Source organism: Meles meles, chromosome 11 (genome assembly GCF_922984935.1).
Source record: "Meles meles chromosome 11, mMelMel3.1 paternal haplotype, whole genome shotgun sequence".
In the NCBI taxonomy this organism is placed as follows: Eukaryota; Metazoa; Chordata; class Mammalia; order Carnivora; family Mustelidae; genus Meles; species Meles meles.
This window is the reverse complement of record NC_060076.1, coordinates 89,120,010-89,145,295: the sequence shown is the minus strand read 5'-3', so window position 1 is coordinate 89,145,295 and position 25,286 is coordinate 89,120,010. Positions and strand designations below refer to the sequence as shown.

General features: G+C 46.5%; 1 protein-coding gene across 2 annotated transcripts in view; it reads right to left on the bottom strand.

The window, feature by feature from the left end:
* The window catches only part of DOCK8 (dedicator of cytokinesis 8), a 210,029-nt gene that overhangs the window by 69,044 nt on the left and 115,699 nt on the right, over positions 1 to 25,286 (bottom strand). For both annotated transcript variants that reach the window (XM_046021705.1, XM_046021706.1), the window contains 8 exons: positions 14,093 to 14,210; positions 12,217 to 12,287; positions 10,997 to 11,135; positions 10,293 to 10,394; positions 8,710 to 8,805; positions 7,807 to 8,041; positions 5,131 to 5,295; positions 3,298 to 3,467 (listed from right to left, as the gene is read on the bottom strand). In XM_046021705.1, coding sequence (XP_045877661.1) covers positions 3,298 to 3,467; positions 5,131 to 5,295; positions 7,807 to 8,041; positions 8,710 to 8,805; positions 10,293 to 10,394; positions 10,997 to 11,135; positions 12,217 to 12,287; positions 14,093 to 14,210 — 1,096 coding nt within the window. The remainder of the gene's footprint in view (positions 1 to 3,297; positions 3,468 to 5,130; positions 5,296 to 7,806; positions 8,042 to 8,709; positions 8,806 to 10,292; positions 10,395 to 10,996; positions 11,136 to 12,216; positions 12,288 to 14,092; positions 14,211 to 25,286) is intronic.

Sequence of the window (25,286 nt, the reverse complement as noted above, 5' to 3'; positions counted from 1 at the left end):
CGCCCGTCGACAGAGGTCCACCTAGAAGCTGAGCCCGCAGCCTGGAACTCACACCCTCAGCGTTCACTTACAACCTATCTCTCCCTTTTTTTTTGTTTTTTCTGGTTACGAAGGTAAAACGCTGATCACAAACGAATACAAAACAAAGTGAAGGACATAAAGTCACAGCGCATTCTACCTGCTCCTGACACAATGCGGTTAGTGGTTTCATGTGTAGAAACACCCATAGTTGAAAACCTAGTTAGGATTATCCTATGGTCTCGCTGATAGGAGGAATTTGAGAAAGAAGACAGAGGATCATAAGGGAAGGGAGGGAAAAATGAAACAAGATGAAACCAGAGAGGGAAACACATCGTAAGAGACTTAATCTCAGGAAACAAATTTGAGGGTTGCTGGAGGGGAGAGGGGAGGAGGGATAGGGTGACTGGGGGATGGACCCTGGGCAGGGTAAGTGTTGCACTGAGCACTGGTATTATAGGAGACTGAGGAAGCACAGGCCTGTACCCCTGAAACAAATAATACATTATATGTTAAGTTTTTTAAAAAACCTACTTAGGAGCAGGGGGTGCTGAAGTCTCTTGTATATTCTGACTTTTGGGGGGAGGTGGGGAGCATAAAAAAAAGTGTGGGAACAGCGCCTCTCTGTGGGCTAGGATGGTACTCTCCTGGGCTCCCAAACTCTGTATTTAAAAAATTGTCAAAAACCACTGTGGACGAACGTTCTCCCCTTTCTACAAAACAGTTAGATAATTCTTAACCCCATCCACATAGAAATTTAATATTTTCACTTTTCTTTTTTTTTTAAAGATTTTATTTATTTATTTGACAGAGAGATCACAAGTAGGCAGAGAGGCAGACAGAGAGGAAAGGAAGCAGGCTCCCTGCTGGGCAGAGAGCCCAATGTGGGGCTCGATCCCAGGACCCTGGGATCATGACCTGAGCCGAAGACAGAGGCATTAACCCACTGAGCCACCCAGGTTCCCCAATATTTTCACTTTTCTTAAAGGAAACCAGAATGATCAAGTCTGTCAATGATAGAGACAGGCCATGTGTCCTGGGAAATCGGGAAATGCTATTGCTTACGAGGGATCTTATGTATGAGGTCGGACTGTGGGGTGCTGGCAAACGTTCAGCAAACAGCTCTTGGGGGGAGGACTTGATTTACAATATTTGCCCATTTCTGTACCTTAAATGCTTTCATCATGACAGATTGCAAGTTCAGATGACGTCACCAGACACAGTGTTGGGAAGAGATGTGCACCAGCAAATCATTACCGAGTATTTCCACCATACAGATACAAGAGACACAAAAAAACCTCAAGAACACAGATAAAGAGTACAATGTAGTAAAACAGCAAGGAAGGGATAGTGTCTGAGTACTGCCTTTGCAAAGCGGAATAATTTGGGATTTATGGACAAGTTGCAAAGGTGGTCGAGAGTTCTCGCACGGCTTCCTTCCCCAGTTCCTCTTGATGTTAACATCTGACATCACTCTGGTACCTTTGTCAAAATTAACATTGACTCCTTACTAGCCACTAAAGCACCAATGTAGATTTTACTAGGTTTCCACTGAGGTCCAGTTTCAGCTTCAAGATACAGTCCAAGATACCACAGTGCATTTAGATTATTTTAAGTTTAATATAACTTGTTATTTTATATAATTTCATTTTTTAATAGTGTCTAACAACGGGCTCAGAACATTCGGGAAAATGTAAATGGCCAGCTCTCAGAAACTGGTAGGAGCCAGCTCCAACCCAGCCGTGGGTTGATTCTGTAAGTCAAAAACGCCGGTGTAGGAACAATTTCGTAAGGTGCACACTCTAGATTGTCAGAATCTCTAGCGGCGGATCCACAGATGATCCTTAAATGCATCCAGGGTTCAGAAACTCTATGGAGATGAGCAACGAGAGCCCCAGGGCAGGAGCGGACTCGCCCATGATCACACAGTTGAGTGGTGGTAAGAGTCCCGACCCAACCCTGGGCTCCAAATTCCTTTTTCTCACAACATACCATCTCAAGTGGGTGGATTTTGTAAGAGAAATTATGTCAAAACCTAGAGAGTATGATTTATCATACTCGGGGGAAATGATATTACTCTAGAAGTTTAGTCACAGGGGCCGCAGATACCTGGAAAGAAAATTCAGATGAAGAATTCATGGTAGCTTTGTGGTGGGTCAACTTTATAGTGTGTGGTTATATCACAAGCTTGAAATAAATTTTCAAATGAGACACACTCTACTAAAATCTGACCAGGACCCCTCAAAATTGTCAAGGTCATCAAAAACAAGGGAAGTCTATGAAATTGTCACCACCAAGCGGAAACTAAGGAGACAGAACTACAAAATGTACTGTGGTATCTTGGCTGGGATCCTGAAACTGAAAAAGGACATGAGGGAAAAATGGAGGAAATCTGAATAAAATATGAACTTGGGTTAATAATGATCACAGACCGATATTAGTTCATGAATTGGAACAAATGTACCATTCTAATGTAAAATGGTAATAACAGAGAGATTAGGCATGAGAGATACACAAGCTTTCTGTACTCTATTCCCAATAATTCCATAAATCTGCAACTGTTTTAAAATAAAAAGAATATTTATCAAGAAAAAGCAAAGAATTCATGGAAGGAAAACAGTATAGCCCCAGTCATCAACATCTCGGATCTGTTTTTGTTTACAAAACCTGGCTTTGCGAGGTGCCTGGGTGGCTCAGTGGGTTAAAGCCTCTGCCTTCCACTCAGGTCATGATCCCAGGATCCTGGGATCGAGCCCCTCATCAGGCAGGGAGCCTGCTTCCCTTCCTCTCTCTCTGCCTGACTCTCTGACTACTTGTGATCTCTGTCTGTCAAATAAATATATAAACTCTTTAAAAAAACAAACCTGGCTTTGCTCTGGGGAATTACTATATGGTATAATTAATCTATGCATGTTAACGAATGTAAAGGGCAGGTATTTAAAAATTAATAAAACAAAATAAAAAACAACTGTTCCAAGGCATCCAAAAAAAAAAAAAAAGTTAAAGCTACATTGTTTCCCTTGAAAACAGATTCCATGTGGCTCAATCAGCTGCGCTCTAAAACCTTCCCAACCACATAGACTAACCAAGCAGATCAAATGCCAGTCTTGCCCCTGCCTCTTTCCGGAACGGTCTCGACCATTTCAACAGCGGAAGCATGAGAACACGTGACCAGCAGATCCGTGGCCCCGGCTGTGGTCCATTTTGTGTTGTTTCTCTAAGTTTTCACTAAAACTAAAAAAGCTCGTGTCACGCTCCGGGCTTTGGCATCTCCCGTACCTTCGAAGCCATGATGTGCTTCACTTCCTCGTCGGCCGCACAGTGTGTCCCCGCGAGGTCCGGATTACTGCTGCTCATCACCCGGGCCTGCAGCAGCTTCGAACTCACGGCAGCCGCGGACGTGCGTCCATACGTGTGGTAGCGCGGGTCAGGGAGGGCGGCCGTCCCACCTGCACCCCACCAGGCCCAGACATGTCAACAGAAAGAGGGGATCCGCGACACTGAACTGTGCGGGGAAGGGAACTTAGAGGGACAGGGTGGAGAGTGGAATGAAAACCCACCTGAGCAGATCTTAGAATTAGGGTCTTATCATCAAAGGCTTAGGGGAGGTCCGAGGAGCATGGCTTTGGGGGTAAGTCGATAGAGGGTGAGGCCCCAGGGAGGGGTGAGGACTGTGGTAGCTGGGAAACACCTGCCTCATCTGAAGACAGGGGCGGCTACGGAGCTTCACCCTCTCAGGGCCACGGGGAAACAGCCCCCAGGGTGGCCCGAGCTGCAGCTTGCTCCAGACAAGCTGGAAATGGGGACTTCTAAATTTATTAATATTTAAATTAAGACAACTTTATAAGTCATGCAAGATTTTCTGAGATAGGAGGATCCAAGGATAAGTATATGTTATACATTGTTTCTCACTTTTTAGTAGGTGTAAGTCTTCCAAAGTGATTATGTGAGTTCTTTAAAAACTCAATCGAAATTACAGGTTTTCTGGGTGGCTCAGTCGGTTAAGCATCAGCCTTCGGCTCAGGTCATGATCCCGGGGTCTTGGGATTGAGCTCAGAGTCGGAGTCGGGCTCCCTGCTCAGCGGGGAGTCTGCTTCTCCCTTTCCCTCTGCCCCTCCCCCTTGCTCTCTCTCTCTCTCTCTCTCTCTCTCCACTCTTGCTCTCTCCCAGATAAACAAAATCTTTTAAAAAAAAATTACAGGTTTACTTGTAATGAGGTTGCATGGACTAATAAAAAGGGCGAGTTTCTTCGTTAGAACCTCGAATTTTGTAAACCTGATGCTATTTTTTACATCCTGCTGACTGGAAGTGTCAGGTGATGATTATCTCTGTACGTAACTGGGAAGGGTGGAGAAATGCACTGTTATTATTTCAGAAGTTTCGTTTGGGGGAAATGAGGAAAGGGAGTTACCGTTTCATAACGAAAACTTGAGGAACCGGTGCTTACCACTACTCTGGGATATTTGTTTTCCTTCGTCATTCTTATCCTAGCCCTAGACACCTGTTGTCCCTTCTCCATTTTTGAAAATAAAGATCCTCACTCAAATCAAATTACCCAGTGGGTTATCAACAGAGGCAGAAAAAAACAAGTGCTTTGGGTGTAAAAAGAGGGAGGAAGGGGTGCCTGGGTGGCTCAGTTAAGCGTCCAACTCTAGATTCCCGCTCAGGTCACGATCGCAGGATCCTGGGACGGAGCTCTGGGTGTTGGGCCCCGTGCTCAGTAGGGAGCCAGCTTGAACCTCTTTCTCTCTCCCTCTGCCCCTCCCTGTGCTCATGAACTCCATCTCTCTAAAACAAATAAATCGATCTTAAAGTGGGGGGGCAGTGGGAGGGAGGCAGCAAGAAAGCAAGAAAGCAAAACTAGAAACAAATTTCTAATTTCAGCATTCAAATAAGTTTGGTATCACTGATACAAAAATAATTTAAAAATTAATAAAATAAATTTTAACTGGAAAAAAATTCAAATATACAATTTAACTTTTTATGATATTTTTTATGATATTTTGAATTACAGGGTAGCAGGCCAGGTGCAGGGTCCCGCCCACCAGGCACCCACCGCGGGGGAGGCGGGGGTTGGAGGTGGCTGTGAGGGGTAGGGGGGAGGGACCCTACCTGACTTGGGTGGGTCCCTCGGCGGCTCCGGCAGGCGGAAGACGTAGTGCACGTAGGAGGCCAGCAAGCAGTTTCTCCCGTGCTGGTCCTTGGCCAGGTCGTTGCTGTTGTGCAGACTGTTGGCTATGGCCACCACAGACTCAAACGCAAACTGGGAGAAGTTGGCTGAGGAACCAAGAGAAAAACGGGCGACCTCACAATTGGTCCCGAAGGAACGCGAGTTAGAATGTTCTCTGGGGCAGCGTCAAGGAGTCCTCACAGCGGACCTGCTGAACCAGGCTAGGCGAGACGGCGGCCAGGGCAGGGTGAGTGGTTGTGGGAACAATCCCTCCAACCCAGCTCTGCTGACTGCAAACCTCTCCCCCTTCCTCGGCCTCCTCTGGCCAGCACTGCGGGTCTTCACCGCAAAGACCGGAGACCATCTAAGCATCCTCCCCACCACCGAGCCGTGATCACAAGATGCCCTGGAGATTCTCACATGCACTCCCGTCTGAGATGTGCCCTTGCAGCACGCAGCATCTTGGTATACAGATTAATCTAGAAGAGGAGCTGTGTCGTGCTCTCCTCCACATGGGTCTGCACGAAACTACTGATTTACCGGGTACAGTCTTGTTCAGGAGCTCCCAACCCTCCACGGTTTGGCTTCACCCTGGTGACCCAAACCCGTCACCCTTTCTTGCTCCAATTCAACTTCTTTTAAAATGAGGTGATTTTCCTGTCCACATCACGTTTCTGCTGTGTCTCAGCTCTGCAATTTTTCGCATGCTGTTGTCCTCAGCTGGAAAGCCCTCTGTGCTCCTGCCAGCAAAATCCCACCAATTCTTCACCGCTGGGCCCCATCTGCCTCCTCCACGAAGCCTCGGACATGACTCAGTACAGGGTTTCAGGGACGCCAAGACTCGAAGTTCTTTGGCTGCTCCCGGTGGTCACCTCTGTCTCCCTGAGCAGGTTTCCAGCCTTCTGGGGAGAAGCGTATTTCTCCCATCTTCTTGTCCCCACCCCTGTGACGACCAGCACGCCTGACGTATTCCGAATAAATGCTTCTGTGTCAACTGCCTCCACCTAGTCGGTGGCTGTCGCCCCAGGACAGGTGGAAACTTGCTACAAAGAAGCAGCTTTAAACCTGGGAATGAATGGTTTGTCTACTGCACAGGTTTGTGTGCGAGGGCAAGCATGTGGGGGCATGGGAAGGAATCTGGGGACAGTGACGCTAGCCATTCAGCGGGGCTCTAGCTGGAGAGGCAACGGCTGCAGGAAGGAAACGCTGGCCCGCCACACAGGAGACCTTATCTGCGGCACCACGAGAGACGCATCCCAGGAAATGGCATGAGCGGGGGATTCGGAGGTCCTCTTCTTCCCTGGCTCCGAATCGGAGGTTCTCTTCTTCCCTGGCTCCGAAGGCTGCCCAGCGTGTGCCAGGCTCTGAGCGCCTCACGCCCTCCCCACCCACTCACTCCTGTGTCATAGCCTCATTTATTATTATTAAGAGTCACTTCTCTTCTGACACTCCCAGGAAGGTGTCTTTTGATACCGTTTTCGGAACCCCTTCTGTTTGGATCCAGACACTCGGGGTTTCCGCGCTTGCCCTGCACACCTGACCATCCCCATGTGGGCCCCTTGCCCTCCACCCCTCCTTCAAAGCTATCTCAAATACCACTGTCTTCCTCCTGGGGGCCTCCTTTGTCTTCCCAGACTGAGGTTCTCCCCTCCCCCCAGTATTTAGCTGTGTCCTTTTGAGGACGGTCCTGTGCTGATGCTCTTTGCTCAGTTTTAGGTTCTCTGAGGTCCCACATGCTCTCAACCGTTACTGCCAAGCCCACAAGACTTAGCAGAGCCCTGGGAGCATGAGCAACGTCCAAAAGACATCTGCCAGACTGGGGGACAAAAAATGACATCAGCCCAGCTGGAAACGGCATCCAACAAAGGCGCCCGCCGCCTGGCCTTCTCCTGCAGGGGTCGGGAGAACCACTGGACCCAGGTCTTATGTGACATTGTTTCCAAGAGAAGTCTTACACATTGTATTTAAATAGTGTTAATTTGTGCCAAGTAAGCATTTAAAATATACTATCGGAAAGTGGATGAGCGGTTGCCAGGGGCTGAGGGGAAGGGTGAACGGGGAGCGGCTGCCAAGGGGCATGGGTTTCAGTTCGGGCTAATGAAAATCTTCTGGAACTGGATACCAGTTGCCCAGCCAGGAGATGTGCTAAAAGCCAATGAATTGTACACTTTGGTGGATTTGGGGGTATGTGTTTTATGGCTCAATTAAATAAGTGATCCCACTGAATTTCCATTTGGAGAGTTCTTTGCTTCCATTTAATACGAGCTGTCTTACTTCCTTAAAAACACCATACTTCCTTGTTGGTCAAGAAAACAAAAATATCCCAGTGTTCAAATAAATCCATCAATTACCAGGAATGGACTTGGAACGAGCACCTCTAACCATTCAATACACCTATTCTTGAAAACTATCATTTTAAGCATCCTATATTAATATGTTCTTTTTTTTCAATGTCCAGGAGGTCTCCAAAAAAATTATTCCTGGTCTTGGCTTCCGTTGGACCCCCATCATCGACAGAAAGGAAGATCCCATTGTCCCTGTTCTTGGGATTTCTGGAAAGTCACGCGTCACACAAGGCGCTGCCCGCCGTCCAGCCCCGCCCCCGCCCCGCGGCCCACCTGTCTGGCCGGCGATGACCGTGGGCTGCACGGACAGCTGGAAGAGCTTGTCCAGCACCAGGTGCAGGAAGAGCACCAGCGGCTCCAGGCGGGAGGAGTTCAGGCAGATGAGGCTGAGCTTCAACTCGTGCTCCAACGCCATCTCGCTGATCTTCTGGTCCAGCACGCGGATGGGGAAGGTCACCTGGTTCTCCAGGGAGTGGCAGAGGGTGAAGAACTTCTCCAGGTGGTTGTCCTGGGAAGACAGACAGCAGGCGTCCTGGGGCGGACCCCATCCCCGCTCCGCAGGGGGCTCATGAGCCGAAGCTCTAGGACCCAGCGGTTTCAGACCGAGGCTATGAACGCCTCGGAAGAGCAGCAGGCACAGAACAGAATCTCTTGATGACTAGTAACTGAAGAAAATAGAATGTAGCCTCTGGTCTGGTTTGTGGGCAGAGATGAGCACACCTGGTTAAACACACAGCCAAAATGGGGTCTGAACAGATGGAAAGTGCAGACAAGGGCAAGAAAAGGAAGGAACGGAGAACTGGAAAAAAACAAAAAACAAAACAAAACAAAAACGCTGGGGAAAAATGGCAGAATGACAGCGGGGAGTGAGACAGCAGCAGGAAAAGGTTGCTCATGGTGCCCTCACACAGTTTCTCAGCCCAAAGGGCAGAAACTGCATTCCTCCATCTAGGCTCTCAGCAATATTAGGAGGTCTCTCCCTTTACATGACCAGTAAAACCTGAACAGGCCTGTAAACCTCCAGGATGCAGTGAAGGCGATTTTTTGTTTTATCCATGCACGAACTCCGTCACTGGTCCTCTACTGGCCTGTGCACAGACAGTTCTCTGCCACACCCCCTTCTCCCCTACGAGCCCTCTGCCTCTGATTTGAAGAGGACGCTGATACGCTCCTTACCTGGGTGTGGACAGAAGAAACAGCCTGCACTTCAATATTAAATACTCCCTTGTGTCCTTCAGCCCATTTAATGGGAGGATTCTGTGATGGGACTTTCTGTGTTAAAGGGAAAAGAAAAAAAAAACAATTAGTAATCCAATCCCCTTTTCGGATTACAGACTAGCAGAGCAAGGCAGCGTGAGTGTGACTGTCAGGGTTACGCAGGTGTCTCCCTCCCCGGAAGCCAGAGAATTAGCCGAGGAGTCAGGAGTCCCGCACTCGGACTCTGTTCTTCACAGAACTAGTTGTCGTTACTTTGACGAGTCGAATTAACTCTCATTTTCTTATACCGATGGGAGGGGTCTGAAGTGAGTGATGGATCCTAAGCTCCCATCCAGCACTGATGACCTGGATTCTAGGGATGGGAATAAAGTCATATTGCAGTGGGGACACCTGGGGGGCTCCGTGGGTTAAGCCTCTTCCTTCGGTTCAGGTCATGATCCCGGGGTCCTGGGATCGAGCCCCACATTGGGCTCTCTGCTTGGTGGGGAGCCTGCTTCCTCCTCTCTCTCTGCCTGCCTCTCTGCCTACTTGTGATCTCTGTCTGTCAAATAAATAAAATCTTTTTTAAAAAAATTTAAAAAATAAATAAAATATTTTATTTATTTATTTGACAGAGATCACAAGTAGGCAGAGAAGCAGGCAGAGAGAGAGAGGAGGAAAATAAATAAAATCTTTAAAAAAAAAAGTCATATTGCCGTGATTTCCCCATTAATCAGGAATGTCAAGACAAAGTGCAGAATATCTTATGTGACATGAAACTTTAATGCCTTGGAGAGCCTGCAGTCACTTTCCCTTTTAACAAAAGGTTTCCAGAGAGCAATCCCAAAGGCTTCTGCATTCATTACTCAAAAGGACTCTTTTATACCATTTATATGTTGGTGGTTCTGCAGTCCTTGGGGACCATTTCTGGCCTTAAATCCCTACCAGATTTCCTGGTAGTCATCCTCTAGAGATACCATCATACAGCCCTGCGAGAGAACAGTCTAGCCTGACCCAGCCACGGGAGTGTGGGCACCTCTTGCACGCTAGCGGAAGGAAGCATGCTGTCCTCGCAGGAGTGGGAAGAGTGCCTGGTGTGTGAACTTCTGGAACTCTCCAAGACAGAGTCACAAACTGGGGCCCAATGCCGGATCCAGCCTACAGACAGTTCTGTGTGGCTCAGGGCTGGAAACATTTTGAACTAGCTGCCAACATTTGCAAGTCAAGAAATTTCACATGAAAGCTTGCTTTCCTTTTTTTTTGTTGTTGTTGTTTTGGTTTAAGACTTTTTTATTTACTTGACAGAGAAAGAGCAAGAGGGGGACCGAGTAGGGAGAGGGGCAGAGGGAGAGAGAGAATCTCAAGCAGACTCCACTCTGAGCAGGAAGCCCAACTCGGGGCTCGATCTCATGACCCTGAGATCATGACCTGAGCCAAAAATCAAGAGCCAGGCGCTCAACCAACTGAGCCAGCCACCCAGGTGCCCCAAAAGCTTGCTTTTCTAACCTCCTTGGAGAACTGGAAGATAGGAAGTCACAGGGAGTGGCTAGCTTGCTGCTCACCTCGGCTGAATGCATGGAGTAATTGGGGGGCAGCTTTTCCAAGGCAACGGGGAGACAGTAGGATCCAGTCTGAAGACGTTCATTTAGGAGAATTGGCAGCCACTGAAACAGATGATGTAAAGAATAAAGCGGAATTATTACAGCATATCATTCTGGCCATTTATCTAGCTCACAATAATCAAATGCAACTGAATGATGATTAGATATTGACCAGGCCTCTTGTGAGCAGTAATTTCTGTCAAATTCTTTGCATTTTAAATTCCGAGAGCTCCTGAGATAGGGGTATCAGTGATTTACTGCTTTCAGAACCAAAGTAGTAGCATTTTTCTTTTTTTCTTTATGGCCCATGTCTGTGAGTGTCTAGACAACATCAACGTTTATTTTACCCATTATATTTCTTAAAGAAATAACTTTCTTCCCCTGGGGGAAGTGGAGCATATATATGGAATCTAGAAATCATGGATGTTGTGATGCTTTTTTATAAATGCGCATTCTTCCAATATCTATCGCCCGCTAGCCTGCCATTCCAGAAATTTGCCATGTGCTAAGTCAAGTCATTTCTGCTCTTTGCTAGAATCTGGTTTGGCACACTTTGCTACTTCTGACGCGAAAAAAGCAAGTGAACTCAACTGAGTTGTTTATGTCGGCAGGGACCTCGGAGTCCAATCACTGCAGTGTGAATCGGCAAGTTGGAAATGACTTACCGAGTACCCCAGGAGACTTTCCACGGAGGCCCCCTGCTTCTGCTGACAGCTGATATGATAGAAGGTGAACAGGAGGTGGTGATTTACGGTGAGCTTAGCCGGGAGCTTGATTTTCACTTCTTCATAGAAGTCAGGAGACCTGTTTCAAAAGCACATTGTACATGAGAAAGCGTAAGCAAGAGTGATGCTTTCTCTGACGATCCCTTCTAATGCCACAGGCCCTTTGCACCTCAGAATCTGCCTGCTTGGTGTGCTTCTCATTTTACATCATTCTGCTCCCATGCTGAAGATCCTTGAGACCAACCTTTATGCACCCAGATGTGCTTTGTTTACAAAGGACTCCTCACAAACTTAAGGCGTTGTCAGGAAAACAAACAAACAAACTCCACACATAATGGGAAAGTTCAACTTATTTCCAAAAAAAGACTCAGTCTTGCTGTGGTCTCCTTTTCTATCTCCACCCTCAAGAACAGGGACTGGCCTATCTCTGGCCTTCATCAGAGGAATCTGGATTAGCAAATGAATGCCGGCAAGAAGGAAAGGGAACCCCATTCACTGAATTACAAAGTCCCAGATACTTGACTAAGGGCTTCAAGTACATTACTCATCTCAACCTGTCCCAAGGCAGGAAAGAGGGTTCAGAGAAATATTTCAGTGGGCCAAGGTTATCGAGCCAGGATCAAACCCGAGTCCATCTGACCCTCCCTCCCCAACCTGTGAAATGCCAATGATGGTTTGAGACGTTAATCTGTGACTCAGTGTACCCACAGAATAATGAAGGTTCCATTTCTCTTTTGGCCAACTTCCCTGTTCTTAAAGTAGACAGTAGCGCAGATGGGGAGTAATATTTAGAAGACAAGGAGACAGGGAAAGGAGAGCTGGATTTTGCTTCTGGCCCCCTGCAGTATCTCCAAGCTAGTTAGGAAATGTATTACTTTGTTTAATACCATAAAACTTCTCTGTGTCATGCTACATCAGAAGGTTCCCAAAAAGTCAAAACAATATTCACTTCTTAAAGACATGTTCTTCTCCCAGTCTTAGTTAATGACAAAAAGTATGCATCTCCAGCGCAGAATCATAGAACCGACATATTATTTCCTTTGTCCTGTGGTCCCTGAGTTATAAAAACTTTTAGGAGGAACCACCCAAAGGGGATTCAGAAAAGCCAGGAGGCAACGACACAACCATGGCATATCTCTGAGATGTGGAAATGTACTCACTTATTATGGTATGTAACAGCTGTGTATACTTCCTGCAGAAATTCAGGGCCAGTGGATTTTCCAAAGATGACCTGCGTGCCAATAGAGAAAGGACCAAATTAGCAGGGGGTTTTGGGTATACCAAAGCAACTGTCATCAGCCCCATGGATGTTTGGGTCTGGCAAAGCTACATTTTGTAAGTTAAGTGTGCTGGGTTTACAACGGACCCAACTGCACACCGATGCAGAAGAACCAGCTATGAAGGGTAAACTGAGGCCCCAAGGAGCTATATTGGTGACCGAGAGCCAGATGGGCGTGAGACTAGAAAACCAGTGCCCTCTCCACTGGGCCTCGCTGTCTAGAGGTCTGTACTCCAGGTAAAGCCACAGTTTTGTCCTCAGTGACTCTGATCCAGATTCTTTCTCTTCCAAAGACATGGATCTGGTCACTTGGGTGATCAGGACCTTCCCTGGCTTGTCAATATGCTCCTGTTATTTAGAAAAATACACTAGGGGCACCTGGGTGGCACATTCAATTAAACGGCTGCTTTCAGCTCAGGTCACATCCCAGGGTCCTGGGATTGAACACTGTGTCAGGCACCCTGCTCAGTGGAAACCCTGCTTCTCCCTCTCCCTCTGCCTGCTGCTCTGTCTGCTTGTGCTCTGTCAAATAAATAAATGAAATCTTCAAAAAATAAAAAAAAAGACACCTCCTATGGCCTGACTCAGCCCTGAAGGTACATGATTTGGGCAAAGAAAACAAGAGCCTTCTAGTTGCAGCAACAGTCAAGACAAGGTCCCAGGGCTTTGGGAGTGGAGAACAGGCTGGGATTGGCCCTCACGTGTCCCCTCCCAGAAGCTTCTGGACTGCTGTACCAGGCAGCCCTGGGAGCCTTGCTAAGGGCCAGAGCAGAGAACCACGGGAGCCCTCCTTGAGGACTGTTTTCCCCTCACTGTCACGAAAGGAGATCTTGCCTTGGGAAGGTGCATGTGTCAAGAGAAGGATTTTTTTTTAATATTTTATTTATTTATTTGACAGAGAGAGAGAGAGATCACAAGCAGGCAGAGAGGCAGGCAGAGAGAAAGGGGGAAGCAGGCTCCCGGCTGAGCAAAGAGCCTGATGTGGGGCTCGATCCCAGGACCTGAGATCATGACCAGAGCCGAAGGCAGAGGCTTAACCCACTGAGCCACCCAGGCGCCCCAAGAGAAGGATTTTTTTTTTAAAGAAAAAAAAAAAAAAAGCAGGTATCTGAAGAACAGAAACACTGGAAAAAATTTCCTTTAATAGAAAGGTAAAGGAACGGAATTCTAGGGCTTAGGGATGGGATAACTGCCCATCTCATTTAGTGGCAGATACATAAAATAACACAAATAGTGGCCTTTTGGGTGCCTTCGAGAGTGCAGTCATATATCTTATTATTTGATTTATATTTTGTCTCAGGCTGAAGACCCACTCCTGAAGGGTGCTGAGACCGTTGTCTCAGTGCGTGTTGTCGTTACTAGGCAATATTTCACATTTATCTCCAGAGGCAGCCTGGGGCTTGGGTGAGTGCAAACGTGGCCGACACAGCGGGCACGCCTCGCCAGCTCTTACACCAGGGGCGTAGTGTGGAAAGATTTCATAACGTTTTTCAATGTTCTAAAATGATCTGCTCTTCCAAACGTCACAGATCACTACCGAGTAAGTCGGGGAAGAGACTTTCAACTTAGAATGACCCTGTTTCCCCCTCAGCACCCTGGGACCCACACTGGAGTAGCCGCAAAGGCCTTGGCAGGTGCTGACATGTGGGCTTGACTGGATGGACTCTGCATGCGGACGAGCCCTGCATTTTGTCTGCGTGGACTGAGCAGGGGGGTTCAGCCTGCCCTGCTGGAAGGCACAGTCTGTCTGTCTTTACCGGCATCGCGCTGCTAGCGTCCTCTCCACACATAAACTGGATCTTTATAGTAATATTCCGCGCCGAAGCCAGTTTGTTAGCGAAGTTTAGCCTCTGCGGATAGACGTAGAGAAGATTCCTGGAAAAGAAAAGATAAAGAACCAGTGAATACTCGGCATCAGGGAAATACAAATCAAAACTACAATGAGATATCACCTCACACCAGTCAGAATGGCTAAAATTAACAAGTCAGGAAATGAGAGATGCTGGCGAGGATGCGGAGAAAGGGGAACCCTCCTACACTGTTGGTGGGAATGCAAGCTGGTGCAGCCACTCTGGAAAACAGCATGGAGGTTCCTCAAAATGTTGAAAATAGAGCTACCCTACGACCGAGCAATTGCACTACTGGTATTTACCCTAAAGATACAAACATAGTGATCCGAAGGGGCACGTGCACCTGAATGTTTATATCAGCAATGTCTACAATAGCCAAACTATGGAAAGAACCTAGATGTCCATCAACAGATGAATGGATAAAGAAGATGTGGTATATATATATACACTGGAATACTGTACAGCCATCAAAAGAAATGAAATCTTGCCATTTGCAATGACGTGGATGGTTATTATGCTGAGCGAAATAAGTCAGTCAGAGAAAGACAATTATCATATGATCTCACTGATACAAGGAATTTGAGAGGCAGGGTGAGGGGCCGTGGGAGGAAGGGAGGGAAAAATGAAACAAGATGGGACCGGGGAGGGAGACAAACCATAAGAGACTCTTAATCTCAGGAAACACACTGAGGGTTGGGATGGGGGAGCTGGGTGATGGACATTGGGGAGGGCATGTGCTATGGTGAGTGCTGTGAATGGTGTAAGACTGATGAGTCACAGACCTGTACCCCTGGGGCAAATAATACATTATATGTTGTTTAAAAAAAAAAAAAAAGAGCGTGGCTGGGTGGCTCAGTGGGTTACGCCTCTGCCTTCGGCTCAGGTCATGGTCTCAGGGTCCTGGGATCAAGTCCTGCATCAGGTTCTCTGCTCAGCAGGGAGCCTGCTTCCCCCTCTGTCTCTGCCTGCGTCTCTGCCTACTTGTGATCTGTCTGTCAAATAAATAAATAATTAAAAAAAAAAAAAAAAAAAAGAATGAGTGAATAAAGTCTGGAGTTTATTTGTGCCAAGTTCTTCCCACAACGCAAAACCCTGTGCTCAGGAGGTCACTATCACAAAGAAGTGTCTCCTTTCAGAAGTGAATTATTTTTGGCGGAGTGAGGTCTTATGGATTCTTCCCTTCAGCTGCAGCCAACTGTTCTCTGCTTTACTACATAGCGAGATGGGTCTGTGGCTCAGAATGTCTTACTGCCTTCGCGCATGGAAATCTGCCTAGAGGTGGAATGTCTGATACAGGGATAAGAAAGCAACAAAAGGCTCGGCTTATTTTATTTTTTCATTAATTAATTATATCATTATTATTTGAAAGATTTTATTTTTAAGTAATCTCTCCACCCATTGTGGGGCTCAAACTCACAATCCTGAGCTCAAGAGCCATGTGCTCCCCTGGCTGAGCCAGTCAAGTGCCCCTCAGCTCGTTTTAAACACAATCTGTGACCACAGGCGATGGGCCTAACTTCATTTCTTTTCTTTCTCTTTTTCCCTTTCTAGTCTGTATGGAGTAGTTTCAGTTTCTTCTTACCAAGGCATTCTGGATAGGTTTAGCTTTCTTCTCCTATCTAAGATGAGAATTCAAACCTCCAGCCCAATGAAGTTATAGGACAATAACACAATAACAATATGAAAACTATATCCACTTATCTAACAGCTATGGGACAGGTACTAGGCTAACTATAATTTTTATTTTTTTTTCTTTCCATTTGCATTTTTACTAGTATATTCCACTAAAAGGAAGCTCTGGGAAGACAGATTTTTATCTGATGTTTGATCCACTGATGAATCACTAGCAGCTGGACTAGTGCCTGCAACATCGTAGGTGCTAAATAAATATTTGTTGAAGAGAAAAACACATGTGTCCTTTTTTGACGAATCATATTCCTGACTCAAAGAAATAATGATATTACAGCACTCACTTATCCTGTGTCAGGCAATATTCCCAAGTACTTCTTTTTCTTTTCCTTAAAGATTTTTATTGATTTGAGAGAAAAAGCATGAATGGTGGGGAGAAGCAGAGGGAGAAGCAGGCTCTCCGCTGAGCAGGGAGCCCCACACAGGGTTCATTCAATCCAGGACCCTGGGATCACGACCTTAGCCGAAGGCAGACCCTTAATCATCTGAGTCACACAGACATCCTCAAATACTTCTTATTTATTAATTTAAACTTAAATTCTCATAATTATCCTATAGCTAGGGACTATGCTCATGAGCATCCCCATGTCGTAAAGAAAGAAAAAAAATGAGATGTAGATCTGTTACATAACTTGCCCCAAATCACACAGGTAGGAAATGTCAGTCGGGAATTAAAGTCGGGAAGTCTGGCTCTAGAGCTGTGTTCCCTCTCATCAGACCTCCACTGAAATGACAAGAATGACCTTGCCATACTGGGTCACTCATGACATCTCTCAGTGACAAGTCTGCCTAACTTTCTGGGTCTTATCAACAGGACACAAGGACTGACTCAATCAGTTAATGTCCCCTACTTCGGGCAAATGTCTTGTCCTCCTCGCACTTGGTCCACTGTTCCAAATTCTAGACAGCATATTCACCCCCGACAGAAATATTCTTGTTCCAAAGGCTTCCAAATCACCCTGGTTTGAGAACCACTTATTTACGCATGTGAACTTGCACAGGAAAGATTTGTGCCTCCATCCCCGGGCGATATCCCATCTTGAAGACATAGTCGCTGCCACTCACTGGGTCCATATTCAAATGGAAAGGATGCCCCACTGGAGAAGGGTGATGTCAGTGTTCAAGTAGAAGGCAGAAGATGAAAAATCTGTATCTGTTTGGTTTATGAAATCTCTGATAGGAAAATCAAAAGGGAAGGACGAAGCTGGCCTTGACTCCATTCTTGCAACTCTAAGCCCTTAGTTGTGATAGGCAGATTGATCCTGCCATCGCGTGCAGGTGACAATGGTCATTGCGGACCTGCCTCCGCATAAACGTCCGGATTTACCCCATGGCTCTTCCTCGGTATGACAGTATTAGCAGGACAAGACTCATAACCACCACCTCAGACAAGACCAAGTGCAGGGGTTGAGTGAACCCACTTCCAACGGACCAGGCTCACAGCCCCCAGTCAATGATTTGGCACCAGTCGTGTCAATGGAGAGCCATGTGACAGAGGTCAGGTTCAAGGGAGAGCTTCCTGAACGGCCAGGAATGATGCACTGATGCCTAGAATCCCATGTTCACAATAAAATTTCAGAGTCATACCGTTCATGTGACTTATCATGGTTAAAAGCAAAGATGCTGGGGCGCCTGGGTGGCTCAGTGGGTTAAAGCCTCTGCCTTCAGCTCAAGTCATGATCCCAGGGCCCTGGGATCAAGCCCCGCATCGGGCTCTCTGCTCAGCCTCTATGCCTGCCTCTCTCTCTGCCTGCCTCTATGCCTACTTGTGATCTCTGTCTGTCAAATAAATACATAAAATCTTTAGAAGAAAAAAAAAAAGCAAAGATGCTTATTTCCCTGAGTGTCACACAACCTCTAGTCTGACGCCAGGTATCAGGCAAGGCGAATCCCATTAGCCTGCTGCTCAAGGAAAACCCAGCAAAACCAGCACTGCCCGCCTCTTCTGCAGGACCCCAGCGCTGGGCAAAACGTGAACAAATATGGGGGGAAGCAGAGGCGGTGGGGGAGACTCGGGGAAGATGAAGGTAATGCACATCCTGAACCACTTCAAGGGGGAAAGAGGCACCTCCTTTCCCTAAATGTTTTGACCTCAGAACTCATTTCGTTAATCTTTTCTTTCATGGTATATTTGCCATGTGTAATGTTCTGAGAAATCACTTGGGAAAACACTGAAATAAACTTCTCCGGGGACATAGGAACATCCCACACCATGGGAGGAAAAATGCAGGCGGCTTCTCTGCTGTAATGGTTTTGCAGGATAATGAGTGAAGACTCACAGGTATTCAAGGAGAGAAAATGCAGCTGTTAATTTGCTTGTGCAAGTTCCAAGGCCAAGGATGCAAATAAGTAACATTCCTGTGTCTTCAGTTTCCCCCAGACTGGATGGAGGCAGGATGGAGGAGACAGAGTGCTGGGGAAAGATCTGACCTGCTCTATCTTGGGACCTCTCTAGGCCACTCTGCTTCAGGCACTGATGCCCTGGCATTGTACCAACTGGGGCACACACTTTCCCTACCTTCTGGCCTCTGTTTCCAGCTCTTTCTAGCTATCACCCTGTCCTCTTGGTGATCTCTTGTGATCTCAGGATCAAGAGTAGGGGTGAATGGTCAAGTACATTGACTGCAACCTACACTTTAAGTGAAAAAGAACATAGATGCAAGGCAAGAGAGTCATCACCAGGAAATTAATTAAATTTAGAGAACGGGCATAATACTCACTAAGCTTCAAAAGTCAGTAAAGTCTTGACCGCTTCCTCCAAAGAGGAGATGGCAGGCCGGGAGAGAGTGAAAGGATGAGCGCAGAATTCTGGGGAGCAAGAGTTGGGAGACACCAACGCCAAGCCCCAATCTTTGAAAATGAGAAAACGAAGGCCCTGGAAAGTAAAGGGACAGTTTGTCGTCTCTGAACCTAGCCCGGGGCTGTGTCCGTGGAACCGTCCAGATCTTGTTCTGTCGAACTGAGGGAGCCCAACTGTGAGGCTGCTGAGAATGGACATAGATGTAGTAAGGTGGGCAGAAGGCAGTCCAAAGTTGGGTGAGGGCACGTGCCTGGGGGTACAGACCCCTCTCTGCACACGCTTGCTTAGCTTTAAGGTCACCACTCCCATCTGCCGAGCCAATGTTTACTGGTGGTCGTGTTGAGAATGGTTAAGGGTGTTGGCTCTGGAGCCAGAGAACTGGCCTTGGGCAAGATCTTTAGGCTTTCCAAAGCCCCAGTGGGGTTAACAGTCACACGGACCTTGCAGGGCTGTGGTGTGCACCAATGAGGAAGCACCAATGTGCACCAGTGATGACGATGATTTCCTGCACACAGCAAGGTCAGAAACACACCACAGCCTACACGCTCCACTCCACATCACCGTCCGTCTCTCCTGGACCAGTGCGATGCTTTCCATTCATCTCTGGACTTCTACGCTTGCCCCTTGTAATTTACTCCTTATATATCAGTCAGGAGGACTTTTCCAAAAGTGTAAAACAGATTATGGTAGGCCCCTACAAGGGTTTCCCAAATTTCTTATCATGAGCCCTATATGATCTGGCTTTTGGCAATTTCTCTGACCCTATCACTCATTACTTTCCTGCACTCTTTTTTGTTGGTTTTTGTTTGTGTGTTTGTTTTTGGTTTTTTGGTTTTTCGGGTTTTTTTCCCCAAGGCCTAGACCATTCTAAACTGATTCTTATGACAGGGCTTTTGTACCTGCTATTCCCCTAGCCTGGAAGAGCTTCTCCCAGTTCCCTAAATGACTGGTCCCTTCTCATCTCTTGGGCTTTAGCTCACATGTCCTATCATCAAAGAGATCTTTCCTATCACCCTCTAGAGTTGGTCCACTCCACTCTCTCTCCTACACAAACTCGTTTATAATCATGATTATGAAAGCACAAGGATTATGGCAATAATATGAATCCATTTTTCAATCTTGAATAGCTGAAAAGTACAGGAATGCATAAAGAATAAAATCTCGGGGCGCCTGGGTGGCTCAGTGGGTTAAAGCCTCTGCCTTCGGCTCAGGTCATGATCCCAAGGTCCTGGGATCGAGCCCCGCATCGGGCTCTCTGCTCGGCAGGGAGCCTGCTTCCTCCTCTCTCTCTCTGCCTGCCTCTCTGCCTACTTGTGGTTTCTGTCTTTCAAATAAATAAATAAAATCTTTAAAAAAAAAAAAGAATAAAATCTCAACTACCCAACATTCTACAGCAAGGAGGAAAATCACTGGTTCAGACAAGCTTATTTCCTTCTGTCTTTATTTCCTCTGTATGTTCAACAGTTTTATCCCACTGTGTAGATGAAGCTTTATCTTGGTTTTGTATCATTTAGTGTCCTTCAGTTACGACTGTTTTCCCAATGAACGTGATGTTAACGGCTACACGACAATCCCATGCGATGACGGTGCCATCACGTACAGCGCTGTCCAAGAAGAAGCATCCAGGTTATTTCCTCTTTCTCAGTTATTAAGCTGGGATGCACACTTTCTCTATCTTGCCCCTCTGTGATGTGGTGTATTTTTGGAAAAATCTCTTTCGATTCTGTAGAGTTCAATTTCTTCATCTTTGAATCCATAGAAAGAAACACCAACCCACCTTCTGTTATTCTGGGCTTGAAGAAATAAGGAGCCAGAGGTTGTAAAAACATTTTCAAGGAGCGGGATCAAAGGCTCCGTGTAAGTCACAATGGAGAAGCAGATGAGCTGTCCCCACACCCTTCTCCCATGTCCACGTACAGGGGCACCACCAACCTGACCCACCTGTCCACCCAACACCGGTCCACAGCTTCGCACGCTGTTCCACAGTATTGTTCAACCCCTGTCCTCAAACGTCATCACCATGGGGACTCAATTCCCTGCCCCATACTGAATGCGCTTTCTACAGGACACATGGCTGGAAGGAAACTTCCAGAGAATTTAGCTCAACATCCCTTTTTGCAAACCTGGAACCTGACTCCAGGGAGGTTAAATGGCTTTACCTAAACATTTTTTTTTTTTTTTTAGGAAGGTGAATCTCCCAAGGATCATTATATTTCTTATTGCAACAATGTTACCTGATGTGTTTTGTTAAATGGGCACACTTTGAGAGAAAATGGGTCCACGAAAATAAGAATGTTATCTCTTGGGAGGGAAGATCTACCCACATGCTCAGTAATCTGGAGAACCTAAACCAGGTAAGATTACCAAGACACTGATGAATGGGCTCGTATGTTTTATATGTGATAAGGTACATGCCTCATGTTAGCTAGAGAAAAATCCAAGAATTATGTCATCTAACAACTTTCGAGAAGGTAGCCATAAGCAGGATGAGACTCACTGTTTCTGGCCAAAGGATTGTCCGTGCCGGCCCAGTGTGTGTGCATGGGATCGAGTACAAACTTATTTTCCCAAAACACAGACAAGAATGGCCCAGAGGGAAAGTTGGGATGTTCACAATCTTATGTCTTGGCTGGATCAGATTCCCATTGAAAACAATCATAAATACATAAGCATTTGAGACCTGCGGGGGAAAACCGACTGCTTTAGGAAAGAGTAAATCTCTCTCCAATCCCACTTGAAACATTTTTAGACCATACTTCATTGTGCTCATTGAAATTTTACCAATTAAGACATCCCTGTTACCAAATATTTTTTTGAAATACCACTTAGGAGTTTTCGAGTATTAAGAGGTTTAAATATCCACTACCACCTTAGTATGAATTAGTTTTCTTGGCTCCTTTCCTCCTTACAAAGAGGTTGGATTTGGACTGTTGTTGTGAGTGGAGAAAGGAGACAGACAGGAAGATGGGGTAATTTTTAATCATGAGGCACTGCTCTGGGGAAGATCTGGATATGTAACTCGTCAAGGAAAGTGACAAAACATGGAAATGTGAGAAGGTCTCAAATCCACATTTTTTTATTCCACATTTTTTCCCCTAAAACATTCTTAAACTTGACACAGTCAAAACATTCAACGGCTAACCACATCTCTCCTAACTCCCAGCTACATGCATGGAACCTATGGTATGGTTTTTAAGGTCTGTTGTTTAGATGTTCTTTGTGATTCCCACATAGGGAGGGCTCAGAAATTTGTTGAATAGATCGAGCTCCCAGTCGGGGTATTAGAATTTTATTATCACTAGTGTCTGCCTGTCTGTCTTTCTTTCTTCTTTCTTTCTTCCATGGTGACTAGAAAGCATTTAATAAGTATATATTTTATCTACATGGGCAGGAATGGAACAGACCAGTTTAGCAGTATACATTTCAGACATCCTGCCAAACTCACCCTTCTCAGCTACGTCTTCCACTCCAACTTCTGTAGCTTGGTTAGAACTGTGGTAGCAGCTTCCAACATGGCTCCCAGTAACCCTGCCTCCTGGTATTCCTGCTCTGTGAAACCCTCTCCCCTTGCTTGCGGGCTGGACCCAGTAGCTCGTTTCTAACCAATAGAATACAGCAGAAGTGACAGGATGTCACTCTGAAGGTTTACATAGAGACTGTGGCTTCTTCTGCCTTCGGCTTATGTCATGATCCCAAGATCCTGGGATCGAGCCCCACATCAGGCTCCCTGCTCAGCAGGGAGCCTGCTTCCTCCTCTCTCTCTGCCTGCCTCTCTGCCTGCTTGTGATCTCTGTCTGTCAAATAAATAAATAAAATCTTAGAAAAAAAAAGACTCTGGCTTTTATCTTGCTTACACATACACCCTCTTGCTCATCATTCTGAGGAAGCCAGTCGCCATGTTGGGAGCTGCCCTATGGAGAGAAAAATATAGCAAGAATCTCTGGAGGGATCCTGCCAACAGCGAGTGACTAATCCAAGAAAAACTGAATCCTGTCAACAACCACAGGTGTGAGCTTGGAAGTGAATCCTCCCCTGGTTGGCCCTTTGGTGATCGCAGCCATGGCTACCATTGAACTGTGGCCTTTGAGAGCCCTGACTTCGTGGCATCCAGCTATGCCACACCTGGATAAACCACACAGACGGGGAGATAACAACTGTTTGTTGTTTTATGCTGTAAAGTCTCGTTACACAGCAACAGATAACACAAGCGTGTATGTTTTTAAAACATCAGCAGTCAGCTATTCACTGACATTTAGACATGGGATTCCTTTAGAAAATGCTTTACCCGGTAAAATTTCTGCCTCGTAACTGGATCTCAGAGCTATTCTCCTGGCCTAAGGAGTATAACCTAATGACGACTCATTACGTTACAATATAATGATGGTAATGTTCTTAGTACCGAAAGAGCCTCTTTGGCATCAATCCTAGTCCCAACTAAGTATCAAAACTTGAGAATTACTAAAAACATAAGTAATTTTTCTTTGGTTCTAGTTCTGATTCCATTAACCGAACTAATTAATGTCTCTTTGAGAGGCTGCGACCAGATAAAAGCTAAGAAGAATGCTGAGAAGTCCCAGCCACAAACACCCTTTCTTCTCCCCTAAAGCAGCAAAATTTTAAGGATCGCTTCCCCATGTAAAAACTGAAAAAGAATTTCAGTAATATTTGGCTTTGTAAAAGACCTAAATTTCAAATTAAAGACACTCTTTCAATGCCAGATTGGGACTAGGCTGCATTTTTTAAGTCTACCAGACATGGGGTGCCTGGGTGGCTCAGTGGGTTAAAGCTTCTGCCTTCGGCTCAGGTCATGATCCCAGGGTCCTGGGATCGATCCCCGCATTGGGCTCTCTGCTCAGCAGGGAGCCTGCTTCCTCCTCTCTCTCTGTCTGCCTCTCTGCCTACTTGTGATCTCTATCAAACAAATAAAATCTTTAAAAAAAAAAAAAAAGACAACCAGACAGAATGATCACGTGGATGAGGGAACCAACCCATTCGCCCTTTTAAGGAACAGACGGAGCACATTTTTTCCAGGCTTTCCAAATCGTTTCCTAAAACAAATCTGCCAGCTGACAAAAACAGATACACATACCAGAGAATTTCCAATCTCTGCCTTGCTGAAATGGACTCTTTTTCTCCTTTGGGGCAGAGACCATATTAGTCCCCCACCCACTCAAAACAAATTAAAAAAACACCATACAAAAAACAGCCAACGAATAAGCCAATACCTCCATTAAAATGCTGTATCATTCCTGATGGTTTTACTATTGTCAAGATGTCTCAGTTTGGGTTGGGAATTAAGTATTGGAGTTGGTAGAAAGAGCAAGTCTACTAAGACAGAAATTGATGCCCCCAACTCCCTCTATAAACATATGCCTGCTTTGGGGATGTGCGGAGAGAGAAGGCTTGTCTGGATTTTGGAGGCAGGAGAACTTGCAAAGTCTCAGGTGGTTGTAGGACAGAAGTTCACATACGTCTTTCAGCAGATCAGCACACTTGTAAAGTGGTTCTGGTGTCTCTTAAGGGGTTGGGCTGTGCCTCCAAAGAGATGAGTCCCTCCCGGTCTCTTTCCATGCCAAGCAGAATGCCAGGCATGCGGTAGTGGCCCGAGACACTGGACAGGTGGACGCATGAACATTATTCATCAGGGCATGAGCCCTGATAGGTGTGCAAGGTTTTCAAAGGACAGGTATGGTGATCCATGACAGAGGGCGAGGAGGGAGGACAGGGATGAGTTCTCACTCCTCACACCAATGTGATAAGTCCTTGGAAGCTGTGCTATCCCCAGTCACAATGACTGTGACTTATCCCCAGTCACAATGACTTATCCCCAGTCATTGTCCTGGGCTCGGCTTCTCCTTGCCCTAAGACACACGGAGTTGGCATGTTGTCTGGATTCTCGTGCCAAGGTTTGGGTTCATTTCAATGCGACTCTGAGAGAGGACACGAGAGACACACTGAAGGAAGCAGCCCCTGTGTCCTGCTCCCCATACGGCTGTCACGGTGGCTTTGTGCTCAGCATTACAGTGATTATGGGCTCACATCACATCCCACAGTTCTTGGAAACACTGGCTACCCTGGGGGAGCCCTCAGACTGTCTGGCCTACTGCCCAGGGTCTCGGCAACCTTGAAGATGCCACCTTCGAGCTGTGTGTCTGGAGTCACCCCGCAGCCTCTGGTCGGGCCCTGCACTGGGGTTCACATTGGTAACATCAAGTAACACTCCCGCAGCAGGGGTCTTCCTCCGTGTGCTTGTGCAAATGGTCACACACCCAATATCCATAAAAGAAGCATAGAAGCTTCCACGAGGTGCGGACATGTCCATTGACTCATGTATTAGGTACAAATCCTGAGCCGCAGAGGGCAAGTTCTACATGGGCACAGTGCCAGAAACGTAGGGTTTGCCTGACACTAGCTGGCCAGTGTCTACCAGAAATCATCGCCACCATCCCGTCCCGATGAGTAAACAGACCACGGACCTAACGAGAACTTTCTACCCTTCACAAGCTCCCTGTCCATTCCTCTCTATCCACACCAGTTCAGGGAATGTGGCTCTTGTATACATTCACAGGGTCTGCTACGTCCGCACGGTAGCTAACTCATCAGACGGAGCCT